General features: G+C 41.0%; 1 protein-coding gene across 4 annotated transcripts in view; it reads right to left on the reverse strand.

The window, feature by feature from the left end:
• Nucleotides 1-22,960, reverse strand: part of AFF1 (ALF transcription elongation factor 1) — a 221,290-nt gene that overhangs the window by 130,422 nt on the left and 67,908 nt on the right. The window contains exon 1 of one of the 4 annotated variants that reach the window (XM_086704634.1): nt 18,534-19,180. The exons of the other annotated variants lie outside the window; for them this stretch is intronic. Within the exon in view, the coding sequence (XP_086560760.1) occupies nt 18,534-18,550 (17 nt within the window). The 5' untranslated portion in view covers nt 18,551-19,180. Of the gene's footprint in view, nt 1-18,533; nt 19,181-22,960 lie in introns of those variants that run through there. 4 annotated transcript variants of the gene reach the window in all.

The raw sequence follows: 22,960 nt of genomic DNA on the forward strand, positions 1-22,960 counted from the left end.
AGGAACCACTGGAATCACATTTCCTTCTTCATATTTCAAAGTGTGTTTCCTGCAAGTCCTTCCCTACAAAATTACCAAGCCAGAAAGCTTTGAGCTTTAAGGCGGGCCTGATTCTATGGTTTCCCTAGTTTAGGTTACAACTGATATCCAAGATACAAAAGGTCCAGATTTCAGACACGCATTTTACACAAGTAAATTTGTAATACAATCAGCGGTTACCTTATACCTACCAATCTCCCTTTCTGCCTATTTTTTCCCTTGAGCTAGTTCAAAACGCTTCTGCAGGCAACCTCTTCCCTGCCAGATATGTTGAGGCCCCAAGCCACTCGGAATTCTTTCCTTGCTGCTTTAAAAGGCTCCCCTTAGTTCTCTGCTAATGTGTTCCCTCACCTCTGACCCCTCTATATCACCTCCCAGTACAGACCAACCGGATGGGCACTCAAGGTCCCCGAATGGAGACTGCTGTCAGTCTCCCACAGCAGCTGTGCTGAATTCAGGGAAGGCAGAGAGGAGGCTGAGCGACACACAACAGGATGGAACACTCTGCTTACCAGCAGAGTAAGCTGGTCAAGAGCATGGTCTCTGGAGTTAGCAATGGGTTAAAACTCGGGCTCTGCAACTTTCTAGCAGCGCCCTTCGTGTCCTTCATCCTTTGTCCTTTGGGTCAAGTCATTTAACAGGAATGTCGGCCTTCTTAAAAAAGTAGAGATAATAATGGTGCCAATTCCCTAAAATTAACTTGAGGTTTAAGTGAGCTAATGGCTTACAATACAGAGTAAAGGGAAAGCACTCAGGTGAGTAAGAAAGGGGAAATCTGAAAAGGACCCCAGATGCACCTCCAGCTGTGCTTTGTCCCACTCAGGCTTTACACTTTCCAATTTTGCAGCTTATACCTATCCAAGCCTCTCCCCACCCCATGTCCCCTCTGCTTCAACAAACCCTTTCCTCTCCACCACACTTCCATTTTTCCCTTTCCTATGGGCTGTGTTATCCACACGGTGCCCAGCAGCATCCTGCACATGTTGTGTCTAAACTAACAGTCCAAATAACTAACACTTAGAGTGAGCACTGGCTGAGCAGGAGTCTGGTTATGATGTACTGATGTTGTCTGGAGCACAAACACCCCCAAAACCTATGAACCAGGGGGAACCAGCAGAGCAGGGCACTTCTCAACTATGGCACCATTGACATTTTGAACCAAATAATTATTTGTGTCAGGGCTGTCCTGTGCATTGTAAAATGCTTAGCAGGGTCCTTGGCCTCCATCTTAGGTGACAGTGCACACTCTCCCCCCAGCTGTGACGATCAAATATACTTCTAAGCTTTGCCAAATATCTCTGTGCTTAGGGTGGGGGCAAAATAGCCTTCTCCTCTTTTCCCTGCCTCCCCCATATTGAGAGCCAATGCTGTAGATAACGAGAGATATTCTCCACGTCACAGTGTTAGTTTTCTACTGAGACAACAGCCACCACATTGCAGCACACTGAAAACAGACATGGGAAACATTTCCTAATAGCTATATTTGTGAAAGGCACCTTCGAGACTCGATCACTACTAGCTATGGCCAACAGGGTAAGTCACAAACGCTAAGCTCTAATTGTACCAAAAGGTTTAGGACGGTTGTAAGATTTAAATTAACTAATACATACACAGGGCTTAGTCCAGTGCCTGGCTAAAGTATTTGATACCTGTGAGCTATTACTAATAAGTATATACGGCTGCAGTTCAAGTGCTTGGCAAAGCAGCACGGGACTTGGCTCTCCTCTCACCTATTCTTTCTATGCTCCTCCCACCCATCTCCCCAAGGAGAAAGTAAGGTAATTCAATACTGAAAACAATACGATGGTCCCTAGAGCTGACAGCGTATGAAGCAGGGTAAGAGAACAGAAGAAAAAAAGAATCCAAAGATAGCATGTAAAGTGCTGTGTCCTGCCACAGAGGCAAAGGGGTTTACACATTTCACACTAAACAGGAAGAGGCAGAGGAGGACTTTCATTCCAAAATGAGTTTCTTATAAGGAAGGAGCATCCTGAAAGAGGATGAGGGGTACAAGGGATTTGACATCTTTTACCCAGAGAAGTTCCACCCCACATAAATCTCCCTTTCCAAATATCACAGGAGTTCCCTGAGTTAAAAATAACCACAACTTCAAACAGTTGTATCGTCTCTCCTTAATTCCCCACGTGGTAACCAAGTTGTGGGGGGAAGGCACTTCCCAGTGCTGGGCATTAGGAAACACTGACCTCACATTTCTTCTGTACATGTCTTCACTCTGCGAGGAATTTTACACATACCACGCTTCCCTACTCTCATCTCGTTCCCTTTTCCTGTTTCATACACTTCAGGTAACAGGCACGCACACACAATCATGTTCCATTTTCTCCATCCTTCCTTTGCTCCATTAGTATACCAAGGAGCACTGACCACATAGATACGTGTGTGAAGGACAAAAACAACATTTACATAAAAGTCTAGAGTAGATTAGCAGAGGCTGTGTAACCCTTATTGGTCAATCACTGAGAGTCAAATCCAATCTCCAGGAGTCTCAGTTCTTCACCTGTACACTCGGAGTGATAATTTCTGCCTTATAGATTCAGTGATACCAGATATGCAAATTTCTGACTCGGAATATAACAATGCACAAATGATTGCTATTATCATATACTAAAATGATACATAATGTCTGTACTTCAAAGTACTCAAGTTTGCCAACAAATACTCCGAAAAGAATTCATTTTGCTCATATTTTGTTCCTATTAAACCTAAGGATCCCTTAGAGCACCCCTCTCTCCCACCAAAAGAACCAACTTAGGCAGAAGGTTAGCTGTCTTATTCAAGCATGGTTTGTATGCTTTGTTTAATCAAAATCGCTGTTTTCCATTATTGTACCACATGTTTGACATTTTGGCACCATAAGTGAAGAAACACTCTGGGTTCAGCCTTGGGCCTAACCTTCATCACATGATTTTCGTAGCTGCTTCTGCAAAATATCTTCTGTGCTTCAAACCCATTTCTAGAAGAAAAAGCAGTTTGTAAATAGGAAACCGTGCAGGCTTTCTTCTTAAATTTCCAACATCTACTGAAATAATATCCACTCTTACTAGCAAGTCAACTATGAAAACAGTGAAAGAAATGATTTTTGAACTAAATCAGAAACGTTTCTCTCAAAAACAAAATGAATAATTTTGGTGGCTCTTGCTGTCCTACAGTTTGGGCACAATTTTTAAAGGAATTCAATAAAAATATAAGATCTAAAATTTCTATTCCTGATAATTTAAACAATTAGATTAAAATTTACAAAGTTAAAGACAATTGCCAAAAATCTATTTCCTTATCAATTTTAAAAACAAAACAAATGAAATTTTTCATCAGCTAATTTTATGCTAATATTTAAAAGCACAAGCAAAAAAAAAAATCATTTGTCTGCATTCTGATTCTAGCTTCTACAACTGAAGCAATGTTTGTGTTTCTGTGTGAGCATGATGTACATATACCTGCGTGTATGAATACAAAGGAAAAAATACTAGAAGAGGTCTTCAATTTATAGCAGTTTCTGAGTTACACGTTGTTCTTCAACTATGACAGTCTTATACATAAATATGAATGAGAGGTGTCGGGGTGGCTCAGTTGGTTGAAACTCTTGGTTTCAGCTCAGGTCATGAGCCTAGTGTCGGGCTCCACATTGAGCATGGAGTCTGTTTAAGGTTCTCTCTCTCTCTCTCTCTCTCTCTCTCTCTCCCTCCCTCCCTCTGCCCCTCCCCTTGCACACTCATGCGCTAAAATATAGACAGATAAAATAAGAATGAGTGAAGTTCATAAATATGGTACTCAGTGTAGTTTCCATACCCAGCATCATGAATTACATAACATCTATCTGTGGAAGTGTGTTATTATCTGTTACCACCTTGGTTTCTAGCACAATGTATAAAAAAACAACACCTTGCTTTGGGCAATATTAACTTTTTGACTTTTAAAAATGTATTCTTGGCATTGCATTTCCAGGCATAAAAAAGATCTCAAAGTCTTATGTTCCTCTTCAAATTTAAGACAAAATGAAAATCTAAAAAAAAAAAAAAAAAAAACAAAAAAAAAACACAACTGCCTCAAGTAACCCCCACCTCACCTTTCCTCCTATACATTGAGCACATCACCTACCAAATATATACCAAGAATGATTCAAAGTACGGTAACATTTAACATATAAAGAAAAAGTAGAAAAGGAACAAAAAGAAAATGTTTGGTCAAGCTGTTAAAAATTACGAAAATGTGGGGCGCCTGGGTGGCGCAGTCGGTTAAGCGTCCGACTTCAGCCAGGTCACGATCTCGCGGTCCGTGAGTTCGAGCCCCGCGTCAGGCTCTGGGCTGATGGCTCGGAGCCTGGAGCCTGTTTCCGATTCTGTGTCTCCCTCTCTCTCTGCCCCTCCCCCGTTCATGCTCTGTCTCTCTCTGTCCCAAAAATAAATAAATTAAAAAAAAGTTGGAAAAAAAAAATTAAAAAAAAAAAAATTACGAAAATGTTTCTCTTTCATTTTAATTACAATTAAGTTTAATATATTCTTTTGTTTTACTGAACTACAGAATATTTCAAAAAGTAGAAATTATATCTATTACAGTCAAGGAAACGTGAATGAAAAAAGTCTGCTAGAAAGTGAAAGCTTCTCAGGGCACCTAGAGGGCTCAGTTGGAAGGCCATGCAACTCTTGATCTCATGTTTGTGAATTCAAACCCCACGTTGGGTGCAGAGATTACTTAAAATAAAATGTTTACAAGTGGGGATGGGCGGGGGGAGGGGGGCTGCCGGGGTAGCTCAGTCAATTGAGCATCTGATTCTTAATTTAGGCTCAGGTCAGGATCCCAGGGCTGTGGGACTGAACCCTGATGGTGGAGCTTGCCTGGGATTCTCTTTCCCTCCTGCTCCTCTCCCCCAACTCGCACACACTCTATCTAAAGAAATAACAATAATAATAATAATAAAATTATCTTAAAAAATTAAAAAAAAATTAAAGAGTAAGTTTAAAAACAAAACAGGAAAGTAAGATCCCCTCTACAGCAATACAAAGACCACAAAATCCTCCTCCTGCCTAAAGTCCGATGTAGTCACTCACAGAAATAGGATTCCCCTTAGAGAGTTAGATTAACAACACGCTCATTTGGGACAAGAGCAAACGTACATTTTTACTTCCTCCTGAAGAAACTGAGGCAAACAAGATTTCCCGAATGTGTCCAAGATAAACAAGCGGTGTCTGTCCAGTGATTCAGGAGTCCCTGGCACTCAAACCTACTCTTTTCCATTCCATGAAAATCTGCAAATTTAGACAGTAATCCTGTCTAAAACTTTAATGCTTCTGAAAAACAGGATGAGGTTTTTATAGGAAATTATCCTATTAAAAGGCCACAGTTTTTTTTTTTTAACAAAATACTCAAGCTGATCTTGAAAAATATCTGTGAAAATACCAAAAGCAGGACAAGTTAGGTATAGTGATGGAGTCTGACAATGGCTCTTGAATAGAGAGAACAGAATAGCTCCTTTTGAGGGGAGAGAACAGGGGGCTCCAGAACCCACACTCCTTAAGCCAAAATAAAATCCACATGGATAAAAGATGTAAGGACACAGCTTTTTAAAAAATTTATCAACAATACTCAAAGAAACCTTCTACAAGAATACTTTAATACCTTCAAGAGGACAACTTAAGATGAAGACATAACAACTATGAGTATCTATGCATCAAAAACACTGCATCAACATTCACAAAGCAGGGGTCCTGATGCTCAGTCAGTTAAGCGTCTGACTTCGGCTCAGGTCATGATCCCACAGTTCGTGAGTTCAAGCCCCTCGAGCCCCGTGTCGGGCTCTGTGCTTACAGCTTGGAGCCTGAAGCCTGCTTTGGAGTCTGGGTCTCCCTTTCTCTCTGGCCCTCCCCGCCTCTCAAAAATAAATAAATGTTAAATATTTTTTTAAAAATTTAAAAAAATTCACAAAGCAAAAACTTCAGAAGATTATTAGGAGAAATAGAAGCTCATTAATTGTATGTGACTTATTCATCTCTTAGTCCACAGAATGGATAAAATAAGAATACAAAAATAAGGGGCGCCTGGGTGGCCCAGTCGGTTAAGCGTCCGTCCGACTCTTGATTTTGGCTCAGGTTATGATCTCCCAGTTTCAGGAGTTTGAGCCCCGAGCCTGCCTGGGATTCTTTCTCTCTCTCTCTCTCTCTCTCTCTCTCTCTGCTGCTCCCCTGCTCATGTTCTGTCTCTCCCAAAAAATAAACTTTAAAAAAATGAATATAGAAGTAAGGCAAGACAGGTCTAACGTACAAACCCACATTTGACTCTGGACCCTGAAAATAGAGAATATACATTCTATGTTCACATTCATGGAATTATCATCTATTAGGCCACAAAAGGTCCACGACTAACTATATTTATTTGAAAATAACTGTAAATAGAGGTACAAAAGAGATGAGGTGACACTGAATGCAGGATCCTTATAGTAACTTTATATAATTAAACATAACTGTGATGCATGCAGAACATAAGAACTTTCAGTTCCTCTAGCAGTTTGTTGTGATAACATTTTTTCAAGAAGCCACAAAATCCCTTGAGAAAAAGGTACTCAAACCATCTGCTACTTCCTAAAATATCCAAGATAGAGATTATCTATTTCCTATTTCTCAATAGACTAAAAGAACTCCACCTCCCACTATGTTTTCATGTTTAATTATCTTCAATGAGAAGTTCGTTGCTGGGCTTTCCTTAAACCCCTTAACATATATAATTTATTAATTCAAGGTCTGTTTTTGGCAGAAGTGCAAGCCATCTTTCACCACACTTCCTATGGCAGTCTTTCACAAGCATAAAAGGTTGCTTTGTAAATTAACCTTTGTATTTAATAGCCAGGCTAAATATTCTCTTTACTGTCTAAATCTTCACCTCCTTATGACTGTACTCCCTGAGCTGGGACTTCTCTAATTCTATCACATCTCTTATTTGATGGCTTTCCAAACTAAGAAAGATGTCCTCTCAAATTTATTTTCTGCATGTTTAACTTGTTTATATTTATGCACCAATTAAGGCAAACTCTTAGAAAACAGTCTCTATTTTAAAAGCTCATGTTCTGTTATGAAGCTCATTTTATCTGTATTAAAAAACAAAAACAAAAAACACAGGACTGAGTTTTGGTCGAATTAATCCACAAAAACAATTTTTATTTTAAGAAACTGCCACATGACAGTTTCCTAAAATCCTATCTGCCCTGTTTAAAAAATGCCATTCTTTCCACTATCACTTATTTCCATGTACATTCTGAAATAGCAGTTCTAACATATCATGACTTGATTTTTCTCTACTTCAGTCAACTCTATCAGAGGTCCTTGTGGCTGACAAAGTCCCCCACATTCCATTATTCTCTGTCACGACACCCCCATTTGTTTTTTGTCATGGTGCCGTAACAGTTTGCGACTGTTTCATTGGTCAGTTTTGTTTGTTGATTTTCTGTCCCCCACCCCCACAACCAACTATGAGCTCCTCTCCATGTGGGGAGACAGCTCCCCACATGAACCAGCTTAGAGACCTGCACACATAGTGGCTGGCTCTCAGTGAGCAACAAGGCATTCATCAATACATGATATGGATAATATTAAAAGCACTGTTCATGTATGTGAATTGGCCACAGTCATAAAGCTATTAATGCTGATATAATCTTTAAGTAGGTAAATTAATACCCAGAAACAGTGAATTCCAGTCACATGCCACAATGTTCTGAGGCCCCAAAGCTGAAAGCACATGGGCAGACTTGTTAAAGGCAGCCATGTAGGAGACAACTAAGTGTGGCCTCACAGCTCCTTTACAGAATAGCAACGGGAGTGCTGAAAAGGGGATTCACTCTCACTACCATCACACATACACCCACAGATAATTTCAGAGCACTTCACGAAGTATTCTTGTTCATAAAGTAGATCCACCTTTTCCTGAAGTTTGGAACACACTACCAATTGGGGGAATATGGTCACCACCTTCCTCTAGGAAAACCCCAGGTTTTTTTTTTTTTGTTTTTGTTTTTTTTTAATTTTTTTTTTCAACGTTTATTTATTTTTGGGACAGAGAGAGACAGAGCATGAACGGGCGAGGGGCAGAGAGAGAGGGAGACACAGAATCGGAAACAGGCTCCAGGCTCTGAGCCATCAGCCCAGAGCCCGATGCGGGGCTCGAACTCACGGACCGCGAGATCGTGACCTGGCTGAAGTCGGACGCTTAACCGACTGCACCACCCAGGCGCCCCTAGCAAAACCCCAGTTTTAAAGATAATTTCCAGAAGCTCCACTCAGATAACATATCTTTGCACAAATTCAAGACTGTAGCTAATGAGAACAGCTAAAATTTGCCTGAAAGTTTTTTTACTAAAAACACATCTAAATGACAATTTCTAGGGCTGTTAAGCAGTTCTGAAAAATAGAATATATATACACATATATATATGTATACATATATATCGATTTGATGGGTTTATAAGTTGTGTGTTGGAAGTTTCACTTGCAATTTTGACAAAAGCATGCATTGATATTTTAAATGTTAATTTGACTTTCTTTAAATACTTCTTGATGTAAGCTTCTTCATCACAAAGTCTGACCAATTTTAGAAATCTTCATAGTATCTTCTATGAAAAAAACAGTTGTGTTTTAGCCATATGTATTTAAAACACATTATTTTTTAACATTCAAATGCAAAATTGATCAGATCTCAGAACCACCAGTTCCACAGCCCAGTTGACTACAAAGATAGTAAAATAACTTGCAAGAAACTGAACTAGATCAGTTTAAACATGGGTTAGGATGGACATACAGTTTGGAAAACAGTTCAGTGGTTTCTCAAAAAAGTAAGGTATAGGGGTGCCTGGGTGGCTCAGTCAGTCAAGCATTCAACTTTGGCTCAGGTCATGATCTCACAGTTCATGGGTTCGAGCCCCGCATCAGGCTCTGTGCTGACAACTCAGAGCCTGAAGCCTGCTTCAGATTCTGTGTCTCCCTCTCTCTCTGCCCCTCCCCGGCTCGCACTCTCTTTCTCTCTCTCTCAAAAATAAACAAACATTTAAAAAAAAAAAAAAAAAAAAGGAAGGCATAAACTATCCTAAGGACCCAGAAAATCTACTCTTTTGGTATCTAACCAAGCAAAAGGAAAATGTATGTCTACACAAAGACTTGCACGCAAATGTTCACAGGAGCATTATTTGTAATAGCCACTCCCCTGTGAACACATATGAAACAACCAGTCTATCATACTCAGACAGCAGAATACTATTTGGTAATTACAAGGACAAAGCTGACATATGCTATGCCACAGATGAATCTCAAAAAAATTACACGAGTGCAAAGAGCCAGATGTAAAAAACCTCAAGGTTCCATGTATGTGAAGTAATGACAAAAAGGCAAATTTACACACAGAAAGATTTAGCAAGGAGCTAGGAACATGGATTACCTGTAAATGGACATGAGGGATCTTATTGGGGAGATAAAATGTCCTAAAAAAGATTTATGGTGATGGCTGTACCACTTAAGAAGGTAAACATAATAAAGTGAAATCACTGAGTTGCACACTTGAAATGGACAACTCTTAGGATATGTAAAATATACTACAAAGTTGTAAAGAAAAAAGAAACTTGGGTTGAGGGAAAAAATGATAAAATGAGAAGTCACAAAAGAGATGAAAGATCTGGGTGATAGTGACTGTATCTTGATTAAAGCAAGAAAAAAAAAAGTCATTTGCCAAGATACCAAAAAACGAAGTAGGAGTAAAGTTTCCACTTCACTCTTTAATATAATGGATAATACCAACACCTTAGAGGGATATCACCACAGAATATGGGTAACGTCAGGAAGAAACCAAGTTTTATGCTAGGCTTATGAGAATTGTCATGATTTTTTTCAAAGCCTACAAACTAAAGTCCACAGTAAGTAAATCTAATTATTTTCACTTTATCCTTAGAAAAACATGACTGTTAAAATAAGAAAACTATGAAGCTATTTGTAAGAATAAGGCACCTGTTGGGGTGTCTGGGTGGCTCCATCGGTTGGACTTCAGCTCAGGTCATGATCTCATGGCTTGTGAGTTCGAGCCCTGCTTCGGGCTCTGTGCTGACAGCTCAGAGCCTAGAACCTGCTTTGGATTCTGTGTCTCCCTCTCTCTCTGCCCCTCCCCTGCTCGCACCTTGTCTCTCACGCACTCTCTCTCTCAGATATAAATAAACATTAAAAAAAAAAAAAAAATAAAGCACCTATCATGAGTTTTAACATAAAAACCCCACACTATCAACAAAAAGATAGAAACTACCAAATTCAATCTTTTATAACTTCCAATCTAGGGCTTTTTGTCTTCTGGGCACAGTTCCCACTTCAAAAAACTGTGTTTAATTGGTTTACTCTCAATTTTACTAAAATCAAGTGACAAGCAGACAATACTCATCTCTGTATTCTTTACAACACTTTCAGCTAGAACTTGGTTTTGGAAACAAATGTAACACACTGGGTTCCATTCTATCTTTTTACTATGCTAATGTCAGTAAATGTAGCTGCCTAATTTCTTCCATGTGGTACAAAGTTTATATTTACACAGCTTTTTAAAATGGAGAGTTAGCACAAGTATGGTTTAACTCTAAAAGGGAAGTGGGGGGGGGGGGGGGAAGAGAGATACACAGACCATAAAATAACAGAAAAACATAATTTCTAGAAGTGCAATTGCAGGTCAACATTACTTAAAGAGAAAGAGAGAGAGAGTGTTAACTATGTGTTACCGTCCAGAATTTTGTACCACTAAATATCCCCTTTTAACAAACTTTTAGAAGTATTTAGTATTCAGCATATTAATTCAAGAGGTTCTGTTTGCCTTTAAACACACACACACAGCAGAATTTCATGAACTCATGACAGCTAAAGCTACCAACTGACTAGGTAAGCCATCTTACTTAAAAATGTCTACAGTAAAATATCAGTTTATCGACCAGGAGACAAAAATATGTAATTTCTACAGAAAACTAAGTAGGAAACATGTTTCATTCTTTTATATAAAGCAATGGGGACTGGTTAATTTTACCACTTACCAAAAATTCACATCCAGAGTAAATCAGATACACCTGCATTTTTTTTTTTAATTTTTTTTTTCAACGTTTATTTATTTTTGGGACAGAGAGAGACAGAGCATGAACGGGGGAGGGGCAGAGAGAGAGGGAGACACAGAATCGGAAACAGGCTCCAGGCTCCGAGCCATCAGCCCAGAGCCCGACGCGGGGCTCGAACTCACGGACCGCGAGATCGTGACCTGGCTGAAGTCGGACGCTTAACCGACTGCGCCACCCAGGCGCCCCAGATACACCTGCATTTTTAAGGCAATGAGAATGAGGGGATCGATTTAACAAGTTATCCAGATGCACATTATCCAGGGTGAAAGTCACGTGAGGTCTCAGCTCTATCATGACCACAAAAACATATGCACCAAATCAAAATTTAATTACACTGCACGACACCGTTTGTGAATTGTGCTACATATTTTATCAACTGCTCTGCTTTTGACAGGACAGTTTCCTGAAGGAAAGTTCCAAGAACTGAAGAGTTACAACACCCACATACCAGAAAGTGTTTCCTGAATTTTGTTACAGGAACTGACATCTGCTATAATTTGAACATTTACTTCCCAGTAGGAGTCTCACTTAAAATTTTTACTGAACATTATTTGTTCAACAACAGTGGACACAGTATTTTGTTTAAAAAACAAAAACAAAACACCACCACCTTTTAGTTTCATGGAGTTTGGATATAATTGACCAATTCACAGTTGTAACTTTTCTCTGGGAACAAAAACAACTGCCACCTGATAAACTGGGGTGTGTGTGGCAGAATGTGAGTTAGTAGTTTTGGGAAGGAGCCCAGAATGGATAGGAAAGGGTAAATTAAATATCTAGGTCCTTGAAAAGAAACAATTCTTGGGAAAGTGCTGCATGATCAAATTGGGCATTACTTCTTGATGCCTTCCTTTTCCTTTTGTTTTTTTAAATTTAGGTGCATCTGGATACTTTAACAAATAGAGTTTGTAATATATATATAAATAGAGATGGAGATCTACTTTTTCTACCAACCTCTTGTCTATTTCGGGGGGGGGGGAGGAGGATATGTGAGTATATATTAAGTCAAAATGTAATTGCATTGTATTATATATATATATATATATATTTTTTTTTTTTTTTTTTTTTTGGCATGATACACTTTATATATCTCTCTCACACAGACTCCATTTCACAAAGGGTAGTAGGGTGGGCCTCTGGCCTCAGAGCCGGCAGGGCTCCACCCAAGCTCCACCCTACACCTGTCTAATGAGACTCTCTGAGGGTGGGGAAAAAAGGAGTAGAATCAGCATATTAGCAACCACCCCCCCAACCCGGTGATTCTAGTGTCAAGTTTGAAAGAGAACCTTGAACTTAATATGACCACGTTGCACCTAAAATATTCTTTTACTTTTATTTAATTGCCAACCCAGCAGTAAGCAATATGAAAAAGAAAGCAAGACCTTGTAGGGTAAAATAAAGGCAAGCCAGTGACTCAAGAGTTGCATCCTTAACTCTCTACAGCCACCCAAAGGACCATGTGGCCTGCAGGTCCCCAAGTATTCATCATATGAGCCAATAAAGAGAAACAACAATTCTTGGTACCTTTAGAACGTGGTCGGGGCACCTGGGTGGCTCAGTCAGTTATGCGTCCAACTTCGGCTCAGGTCATGATCTCATGGCTAGTGAGTTCGAGACCCATGTCAGGCTCTGTGCTGACAGCTCAGATTCTGTGTCTCCATCTCTCGCTGTCCCTCCCCACTCACACTCTGTCTTTCTCTCTCTCTCAAAAATAAACATTAAAAAAAAGTTTTTTTAACAATGTGGTCAAACTGTGGGTGTCCTTTGGAAATACCTAACACCAAAGCAAAGGCAATTTAGGCATCAGTCGAAATACACTATAGATTTCCCCCTTCGGTTAGTTTTCGTTCTTTTTGACAAGATGTCGCTACTGGGATTCCTCTTACCATACTAAATCTGACATAAAATTACTGCTTGAGTAACAGCCTTGCGAATCTGATAGTTCAATCTGGTTAAATTAAAAACAAAGCCAATAAACCATAACAAGAAAACAGACATTCATCAGAGAACAAGACTTCCAGGATATTAAGTCTGCTGGCTTTGTGGCCATTGGGTTAAGCTTTAACTCACTAGGCATAGCTAGGAAAAGGGAAAAGTTTGCACAGGGGAAAGAGTCTCAACACCGATCACTGCCAAGTCACAGAAAGTCAGCACTGGGATGGTTGTGAAGTTAATTTTTACTTTAGGGTCTCTAGAGCATTAACACGGCAAGTTATAAATCTTATTTTTCCCTTTAAGGCCTAATACTAAACTCCACCTGATACATCTATATTTCAGCAAGACATTATTGTGCCTTCTACTCACTGCATTATTTTGAGCAAATGAATACATGTATACTCATAATAAAAGGAATGAACAAAAATACAGCCTTAGTTCTCTCCCCATTTTTTTTTCACTTATGTAAAAAAGGTAATCATTTAAGCTGTAAAAGTTATGCACACACCCTATACCAATAAAACGTAACTGAACTGCAACAGAGACTATGATATCCAAGTTTGTTACATTTTTACTTCTGAGTCAAGAAACTTTGTCCTAAAGATGTAGACTGTATTTCCAACTAGTTCGGAAGGATCGTCAGAAATGCTACTGCTTGTAGTTCCCACCACAACTCACATACAGAACTTTCCCTTTTAAAAGACAGGAGCTTTTGGAATTAAGTTTATATGCCAATCTTGGAAAACAAATGAAATAGAGAAATTCCCTAATAGAAAACTAAGTTTATATATTTAGAAGCAATCAAGTTGTGTGCTGTACCTCAAAGCAGTAACGAAGATACTCAGCTTTATTTCCTGCATTTTACAGCTACTGGGTAATATACAGATTTGAAGGCTCAAAACGAACGACAGCACCAAAATGAGATTTCCCTCTTATCCGTGACTAAGAGAACATTTCTCATGCCTGAGAATATGTGACATTTAAATTGCTTCAATGCAGCCTTCACTAAATTCCATTTTCAAAAGAGTATAGAAACAACTATCAAATACCTTTTCGTGCTATCCCGTAAGAATCCCCTAAATCTCTTGAGAGATCACGTGCGTTAATATCGCCAAAGAACATCCCCATAAACCAGCTGACTGGAAAAAAAAAAATGACTCAATTCTCCTTCTTTATGTTGGAAGAAACTGTAGTCTGGTGAGTCAGGAAGCTCGGCTGGCTCTCAGGATGAACTAGTAGGAAATCACTTAAGAGACCTGTCTGTGTTTCTCTCTTGTCAAGGACACTGTTTACCATGGCGTCACAAAGGAAAAAATGAAGACATTCGCTGGGTCAAAATACTGCATAAATTATTTCCTTCTTGAAATCACGTCCTTGAACCGCACTTCCCAAAATACCACAGCATTTTTCTTTGATATCTGCTCATATTTAATCAGAGCTTCTTTGCTTTTGTGAATTTTCTTCCAAGGTAATTGGTAGCTCAAAAATGAGGAGCGCAGAAGACAGAACAAAACTGGTTCTGTACCAGTTTAAGAGCAATGCTTTTTGCAATGGAAAATTTCCCTCACCAAAGAGATCCACCAAAAACCGGCTTCATAATAATCTTAGGAACAATCTGACTTTGCTTTATTATTATTATTATTATTATTATTATTATTATTTAAACTTCATTAACATTAACCTCAGTCAAATTCAAAACAAAAACACCGTGGGAGAACTGACTAACCCTAATTTCCTTTTGCAAATTGTCTGAAAGTGCTTTCTTCTGAGATGTGCTCAACCACCAGATGCTGTTCTCCTACAGAATTTCAACTCCCCCACTCCCCTCCCACCCAGGGTGGGGGGGTGGACCAGGGCTTCTCCCTTAGCACAAGGTGCGTTTTAAAACTGGTTAATCCCTGGCAGTAATTGAAGGTACGTATATATTCCTTTCTAGAATTCAAGGATTGCTTCAATGAGGGGGTTAGCAGAGATGGGGAACCAGACAAAGCCCTCCTGTTTTATCCATCAACACACTTCTAAATATAAAGTAAGTTAATCCTCACCGAAAAGTATAGATCTACAAACTATTGAGATGCCATACCCACCTTTACCCCATCACAGGCTTGCTATTATCCAAAGAGGGCACGCCAGGTTATATACACTTCTATAAAGCATTCGGTGCTTTAGATCAGAATTTGGAAACTAAAGCCACGGATCTGTAACTATTTCAAGTTAAAGAAGGCAAGTTTATTACAACTCCCATAAGAAAGTAGCCAGTGTATCTGTTGTGCTTAAAGGTTCCAAACAAAGCACACACGAATCTGAGGGAGAGAGCAGAGGCACAGTATGTCCTGCTTGAACTGGTACTGCATTTCTTTTTATTTTTTTATAAATTTTTTTTAATGTTTATTTATTTTTGAGACAGAGAGAGACAGAGCATGAACGGGGGAGGGCCAGAGAGAGAGGGAGACACAGAATCCGAAGCAGGCTCCAGGCTCTGAGCTGTCGGCACAGAGCCCAACGCGGGGCTCGAACTCACAGACCGCGAGATCATGACCTGAGCAGAAGTCGGACGCTTAACCGACTGAGCCACCCAGGCGCCCCAACTAAATTTCTAAATGACTGCGTTTCTCCACAACTTGAATACTCAAATCAAATATTACATGTTTTCAAAATACTGACCCAAAATCTAATTTTTAAAGTTTAGGCAACTGACCTTTCATTCAACAGATGTCTTCCACTTCTGGGGGAAGAAATCAACAACAAAGCAAAACAAAATAATCAATTTCCTAGTTTTAGGTTGTTGTTGTTTTTCGTTCCTTTTAGGTTTTAAAATGAGAGAGAGGACTGTACAAACTCAATTTATAAAGGTCCACAAGCTAAGAAATAATTACGTAGTCTCTTCCTCATTCAAAATACTTCTAGCTTATGCAGGAGACAATAAAAATGTGAGACAATGTCTTGCCTTAAGGAGCTGACTATAGAAAGGAAGACACTGCCTAGCCTATTCAGTCACACAAAAAATTAGTCATATACCAACTGTAAGTATCAAATGAAAAATATTACCTGAAAGCAATGCCAAATAACGAGAGGAAAGTGACATGGTCCTCTCGTGTAGTCCCTGTCACTGCCACAAAATTCAGTTTGATCTAAGTTCTCATCTACCTCTTCGAAGAAAAAAAAAGTCAAATTACTTTAAATAGTGCACAATGAAATGACTGTGGTTAGAACAAACTGAGCTATGAATCCTGAGGACCAATGAGTCCAACAATCTAAACTAATTGTTTCAAGAGCAAACAGATACTGTGTGTGGCACATGGACAAGATTTTACTGCCCCAGATCGTAAATCAGAGGTGATGGTTCTGTTTCTCTTAGCACTACTCAGAACAATGTGGCCCAGCTTGAGGTTTCCTTGAAATCCAAAAATATCTGCAATCTTCTCTTTGGATCTCAGAAATTACCTACTATCCCACAAAACACAACGTCTAAATGAGCGTAGACCACATTCCAAATGTAACTGAAGAAAATGAATATTTATAACTTAAGAGATCTACTCCCATCATGCAGGCTAAGAAAACAACAGACATCATGGCCTTGTGGCTTTGTTCCTAGTTCAAGGGCACGTCTGAAGGCCAGGAAGAAGAGCAGAATACAGGCAGTCCTCCTATTTCAATTACCCACAAGTTGAACTACCAGACCAATAATTCCGATTTTTCCATTTTGTAGCAGAGCACTTTGAGCAGAAATTGCTTTTTGTATACTTATATTGAGGCTTTGCAGATCCCTTTTCACACCTCACCTCACCATTAAAGAAGCATCCCGGAAGAAGTAAGCAAATCTGCAGCGCAGCTCAGGAGTCAGGCACTGCTCCACCTGTGTGATCTCGGGCAAGAAACAGGAAGGCCGGGACTCAGTTTCTTTAACTCCAAATGTGAAAAATAAAACTCCTTACCTATTTAAGTGACTGAGAAGAATCAAAGAGATAATTCAATTACAGCAGCTGAGCCTGGCACACTGCAGTGTCCAGTTAGTTACTATCTTATTTTATTCTTAGCTTAAGAGCTGAGGCATTGAAATCACTTGCACCTGAGTTCAAATCGTACCTCTATATGAAGGAGTTTTGTTGAATAGTATTTAATTATTTTGATCAAGGTATCTTATCAAAGGTTTTATGCCACAGGCCCCCTTGGCAGTTAATTTTCATTACAGGTTAGCACACAAAGATGCAACTTTTGTTTCTAATCAAAGTTTTCGTACTACTTGGATCCAAGAGCCCCTTTCTCAGAACAGCCAACAACATGGAGCAGGGAATAAACCACTGAGTTGAGATGTTAAAATATATACAGCAGATATCGCACAAGAGGTGGTCTACATTAGAGAAGTTGTTTCTCTTCCTAGAAAGTTCTCTTAGGAAACAATTTTGAATTTCATCTCACCCAATCGTCAGCGTTCGAGCATCTATTTCTTTTAGTTGTACACCTGGGTTTTGGGACCCAAAACGTATTTAGCCTAAGACATCCCCAAATCACTATACTACAATAAGTGTCAACTTGAAGGGCCCTATTATTATTTTAAATATGTGACACCAAACTGCTTTCTAGTAAAACAGTTGAAAATGAACTTAAATATAACTTTAAGCTTCCCTTAGCACCAATTGCTGTCACAACTAAAATGAATTCACACACAACAGTCTGAATCGTATACTAACCACTAACGCCTTGTTATCACTCTTTAACACTCATTGCAAAAAAAAAAAAAAAAAGGAACCAACCAGACAAAGTCAGAGCTTGAGGTTCTTACAATAGCGCTCCTCTGACAGCAACTGCAGTTCATTATCCTCTCCCCTTCGCCAACCCCGGTACGTTCCCGGTCTTTGCCTACTCAGCAGATTCTCACAAGCCGTGCCGTTTTATGTGGAATCCTACATTTTAGCAGCAACATTTTCGATCACTCACCAGCCAAATTCTCAACCACCTTCTCTAAGGCGAACTGTTTTTACATTTACTGACTTCTAAAATTCCGATCAAAATACTAGCGCTCCCCCTCCCCCCCCCCCCGCCCAAATCAGGCGAACCAAAGAGAGGTGCACAAAGAAACTAAACGAAAATTTGGGCAAAGGTAAGCAAGTTCAAACAACTTATTTTCTCCAAAAATAATTATTTTGGAAGACGGAAGAAATTTAACTTTTAACTTTAACTCAACCCCTCTCCTCCGCGCTGCACAAATTGTCCAGTACGCTCTCCCAACTGTTTTTTGTTTTTTGTTTTTTTTATCTGACGTTAAGTAATGAACCACAGCATCGGGAATGATGAGAGAGCAATGACAAAGCTGCTTCCTGCCGGTCGTCTTCGCAGCACCCCAACCGTCCCTCCCCCACCCCCCGCCCTCAACCTTCAATTCCCCTAGCCACTAACACATTTAAAAAGTTTCTCTCGGAGCCTGGCTTACCTTGACTGGGCTGCCATAATTCACTTTGCAGAGCTCAAGGTCTTCTGTCCATCGGAGCCTTCCACCCGCGGCCCTTCTGCCAGCGCCGCGCTCACCATTTGCCGGGGCCGGGCGGGGACGAGCTCCCCAGCGCAACTCCCCGGTGTTACGGGACTACCTGCTCCCGAGCCCGGGCGTCCTCAGCGCAGCCTCGGGCTCCGAGCGTATTGGCTCGCACTAATCCTGATGGACATCCGGGCACTGGGGCCTCTGCAGGCGAACTACACTTTGGACCAGCTCGGGGAATGTTGCGTCCGAAATGAGAGCAAGTGAAGACCCTCGGGGCGATTTCGGAGAAGGGAAACCCGAGGAGCCCCACGACCAAAGCCCACCAGCGCACAGCTCCCCCTGAGCGCCACTAGAACCCGGGCCAGGGTTAGAAGAGAAACGAAATCGTCTTTAGGCTCCCTGAAAGTTGTCCGAGTTCGCCTGACTACCCCCTGTCAAGAAAGTTCTGGTGGTACGGTCCGCCTCCTTAAATGGGCACGGCGCTCCGCCGGCCGGAGCCGGAGGCTGCGCCGGGCGGGGGCACCGAGCCCGAGCGCCGACGCAGCCCCGCTCGCTCGTTCGTGGCCGAGCCCCGCCTGCCGGCTCCTGGCTGGTGCTCTCTTGCCAGGTTTTAACAATGTACAAACACACCGCCGGAACACACAGTACCCGGCCGCTCAGAACTCCAGCTCCAATTTGAATATTTGTTGAATATTGGGCCCCTAGAGGCTGCAGTGAGCAAGGAATAAAAACCACAGCAGTAAACCACGTTCGCTACTTTTGATCATTCCAATGCTCGCAGTCAGGAAATGTGCAACCAACGCACTCTTGTTTTACTTTGTTCGCTTTCAGTTTTGATTTCATTACACTGAGAAAACATTTACAAAACGCCCTGCCTTTTCTGGACAACATACAGATTGCAAAGTAAACAGTAACTCATTTTGGTCCTTTAGTAAATTAAGGGATTGACATTAAAAAAAAAATTGAGGATGCAAACTACCAATATAGTAAACGCTATGTAGTTAGTACAAACAAAAACGGGTCGTACTAAGAGGACTAGGGAAGGCATTTGTGTTTCAACAGTGCCTAAAGGTAAGCAGGAAAACCCTTAGGTGGGCAGAGATGGAGAGACGGTGTGCTACAATATCTCCTGGGGACCTGCAGCACACTGTAAGAGCTGGAAATGAAGGCTGACCGAATGCCTGCCCTGTAGGCTCCTCAGTTCTACCTAGAATCATTACAGGGTTGTCTACCTCACAGAGATAATCCAGACTGTGCTACTAAGAAGCCATGGAATAGTGACATGTTGATCTCTGGTATGAAAATGACAATGCTGGGAGGAAGGCTCAATGCATCTCTATGTGTGGTTCTCAAAGTGTGATTAGTGGACTCCTGGGAGTCCCCAAGAACTTCGCAGAGGTCAAAACTATTTTTAGAGTAACACAAAGCCCTTATCTGTCTTTTTCACTGTGCTGCCATTTGCACTAATGATGCAAAAGCAATTGTGGGGTAACTGCAGGCCTCTGAGCCCTAATCGCTACAGTGGCAGCAAATGGAACTAGTAGTCCCTGCATTCTTCACCACCACACATCAGCAGTTACAGCAAGTGTCCTTCACGAATGTCCTTAATGAAGCAAGCAGTAAGAATTACTACTTTTGTTAAATCGACCCGAGTAGGTCTTTTTGATGTTCTTTGGGACTGAATGGGAAGTGCACCGAAGCACTCTGCTGCTGAAGTTAAGTACAATCACGGCCTAGTAGAAAAGCACTTGTGTGTAATTGAGTTGCAAGCTAGCCCAGCTGTTTTTTCGTGGACTACCATTTCTACGTCAAAGAACAATTGATGGACTGTGGTTAGTCTGACTTGGGTTTCTGGCAGTCATTCTCTCAAAAATGAACAAAGTGAGTCTGTTTCCTCAAGGAAAACAACCGACACTATTTACTGCCAATGGTAAAATCTGAGCTTTCAAGCATTTTGTAAAACTTTACATCTGCCACTGTGAGCTTGATAGCTTCGCCACAATTAAAAGACTTTTCTGATGAGATTGAAGGAGGACCCAGTCATAGCCCTGACTGACTCCATTTTTGCCTTCAATCTGTTCCTCTTACTTGTTTTTCCCCTTCCAGCTTTATCAGTTAACTCAGGCAAGGGACCCAGCAGGCAAAACATCCAACGATGGGAACAGAAACTACCCCCTCGAGCAAGAAGGACAGCCCAGACGCCAGCAACACCCTGTGCGATTGACCCCAAGACAATAATCAACCTGACCTTTTGCTGCTCAGCTGCGTACCCACAGATCTTTGTTCCACGTTTTCCCTATATAAACTTAGAAGTATTCTCAGCACCTTGGAGACGATTCTTTGGACATTAGTCCTGTCTTCCCGGTGCTGATCTCACTGAATAAATTCCTTTCTTGCTTCACGCCATGTTGCTTTCAGCCTTTAGATTTTGTTGGCGGTGAGTAGCCGAAACTGTGTTGTTTGGGCCCCCTGGGCCACGTGTTCTTGCACCCTTGGGCTCCAGTAACACATTTTCTGGTGAGCCAGACAGGAGCTGCTTCCAATCTGTCCCACCCTCTTGGGATTCCAGGATGGAGCTGCAGGCTGCAGCGCCCAGGGCTCACACATTCATTTCCCCTAATAATTGACTATGACAGGTCAGAGCCAACCACTGTGACTAGCTGATGCCAGGCAGGGAGAGTGAGGAGAACAGTCCCTTACAGCTGCCAAAATCTGTTTTGTTTTGGGGACAGTCCTTTCTGCTCACCCCAGACAGGCACTGACTGCCTTAACTACATTTATTGAAGCAGAGAAATGAACTGAGGAGTAAGTGCATCCTGAAAGATTTGGTTCCTGGTAAGTTCTTCGACAGTGCACGTTGGGTCCTATCCTTCCCTACTTCCCTGTTGTTGGACCTCCTAGGAACCATTCTGAGTTTGTGTGGCTCATTCATATGACTTGTAACAAGAAATCTCTAATTAGAGACACCATTAGAAGAGTGGAAGGGATGTGGGGCAAGTAGGGAAGCCAGGATATGTGTTTGGGAGATCTCTTGAAATTTGTGCGAGAATGGGAAGTATTATTTCTATTCCCGCTCCCAGCCCCCTCAGGAGAATATTGGCTGAGTCGTCTACTTTTAGCTACGAACCTATGACTAAAAAGAACTATTTTATTGTAACGCTGCCTGGCCTGTGTATATGTTAAGCTCAGAGAAAAGACGGCTCTGAATGGCTCTCTTTGATTTCTTCCTCCCATTTGGTTGCCACCAAACAGGAGATTTTGATCTGGCTCTCTTAGCTTGTCTAGAAGCTGTTTGGTTCAGGGGCACCTGGGTGGCTCAGTAGGTTAAGTGGCCAACTCTTGATTTATGCTCAGGTCATGATGCTAGGGTCGTGGCATTGAGCACCCCATCCAGCTCTGTGCTGGCATGGAACCTGCTTAAGATACTCTCCGTCTCTCTCTTTCTCCCCCTCCCTCTGTCCCTCTCCCCTGCTCCTGTGTGCTCTCTCTCATAACATAACATAACATAACATAACATAACATAACATAACATAACATAACATAACATAACATAACATAAGAACGGACAAAAATAGAAGCTATTTGGTTCAGCCAGTGAAGCTCCAACTTTTGGGAAAGAAAATCTGAGCTTCATTTGGTTACAATTTTGTATCTTCTGTGTTCTTAACTTTTGCCTATGGAGATGGGGGATGCTCCTGCTCCAAAAGAAAGTCCATTAGGACATATTTTGAATAAATGATGCAGAGAGCTAAAAAGCAACCAGAGAAAAAGTCTGTTTTGCAGGAGGAAGAGGCAGGAGCCAGGCTCCTCCACCAGCCAGGCTCGCACCACTGGCTCCTATATTATCCTCAGTGCCCCAGCTCCTGTTCCCACCTTCACCATCAATGAGCAGAAAGCACCCCAAGCTGTTGGGCCACCTCCTTATGAGGTTCAACCTGAAGCACCTCCCAAAGCAGCACGAAGGAGTCCAGGGGCTTCCCAGGACTCCAACTACCCACTTCAGATTTCCCCACAGGAAAAACAGACAGCGGGGAACAAATTGATGGACTTTAGTGGACACAGGTGCAACATAGCCAGTATTAAAGCTAATTCGAGGTTGTTGGTTTAATTAAAATAGACATGTCTTTTAGAGTTATCAGCATTAAATATAAAACTTATTCTACCAAGGTTTACTGAAGGTCAAATAAGCTCATGTTATCTCTACTGCAGTTTATCAGCAAAAAAGATGACTTAAAATAATGGTTAACGTAGTCTCTCGCATGAAGTTTTCATGGGTAATTGTTCAGAGCAAGTAGATTAAATAAAAAGGCTTATAGGTAAACTTTAAAAAAATTGTTTTTAAGTTTTATTTATTTATTTTGAGAAAGACAGAGACAGCA

This window comes from Puma concolor, chromosome B1 (assembly GCF_028749965.1).
Source record: "Puma concolor isolate L17-30 chromosome B1, mPumCon1.1.hap2, whole genome shotgun sequence".
Taxonomy (NCBI): Eukaryota; Metazoa; Chordata; class Mammalia; order Carnivora; family Felidae; genus Puma; species Puma concolor.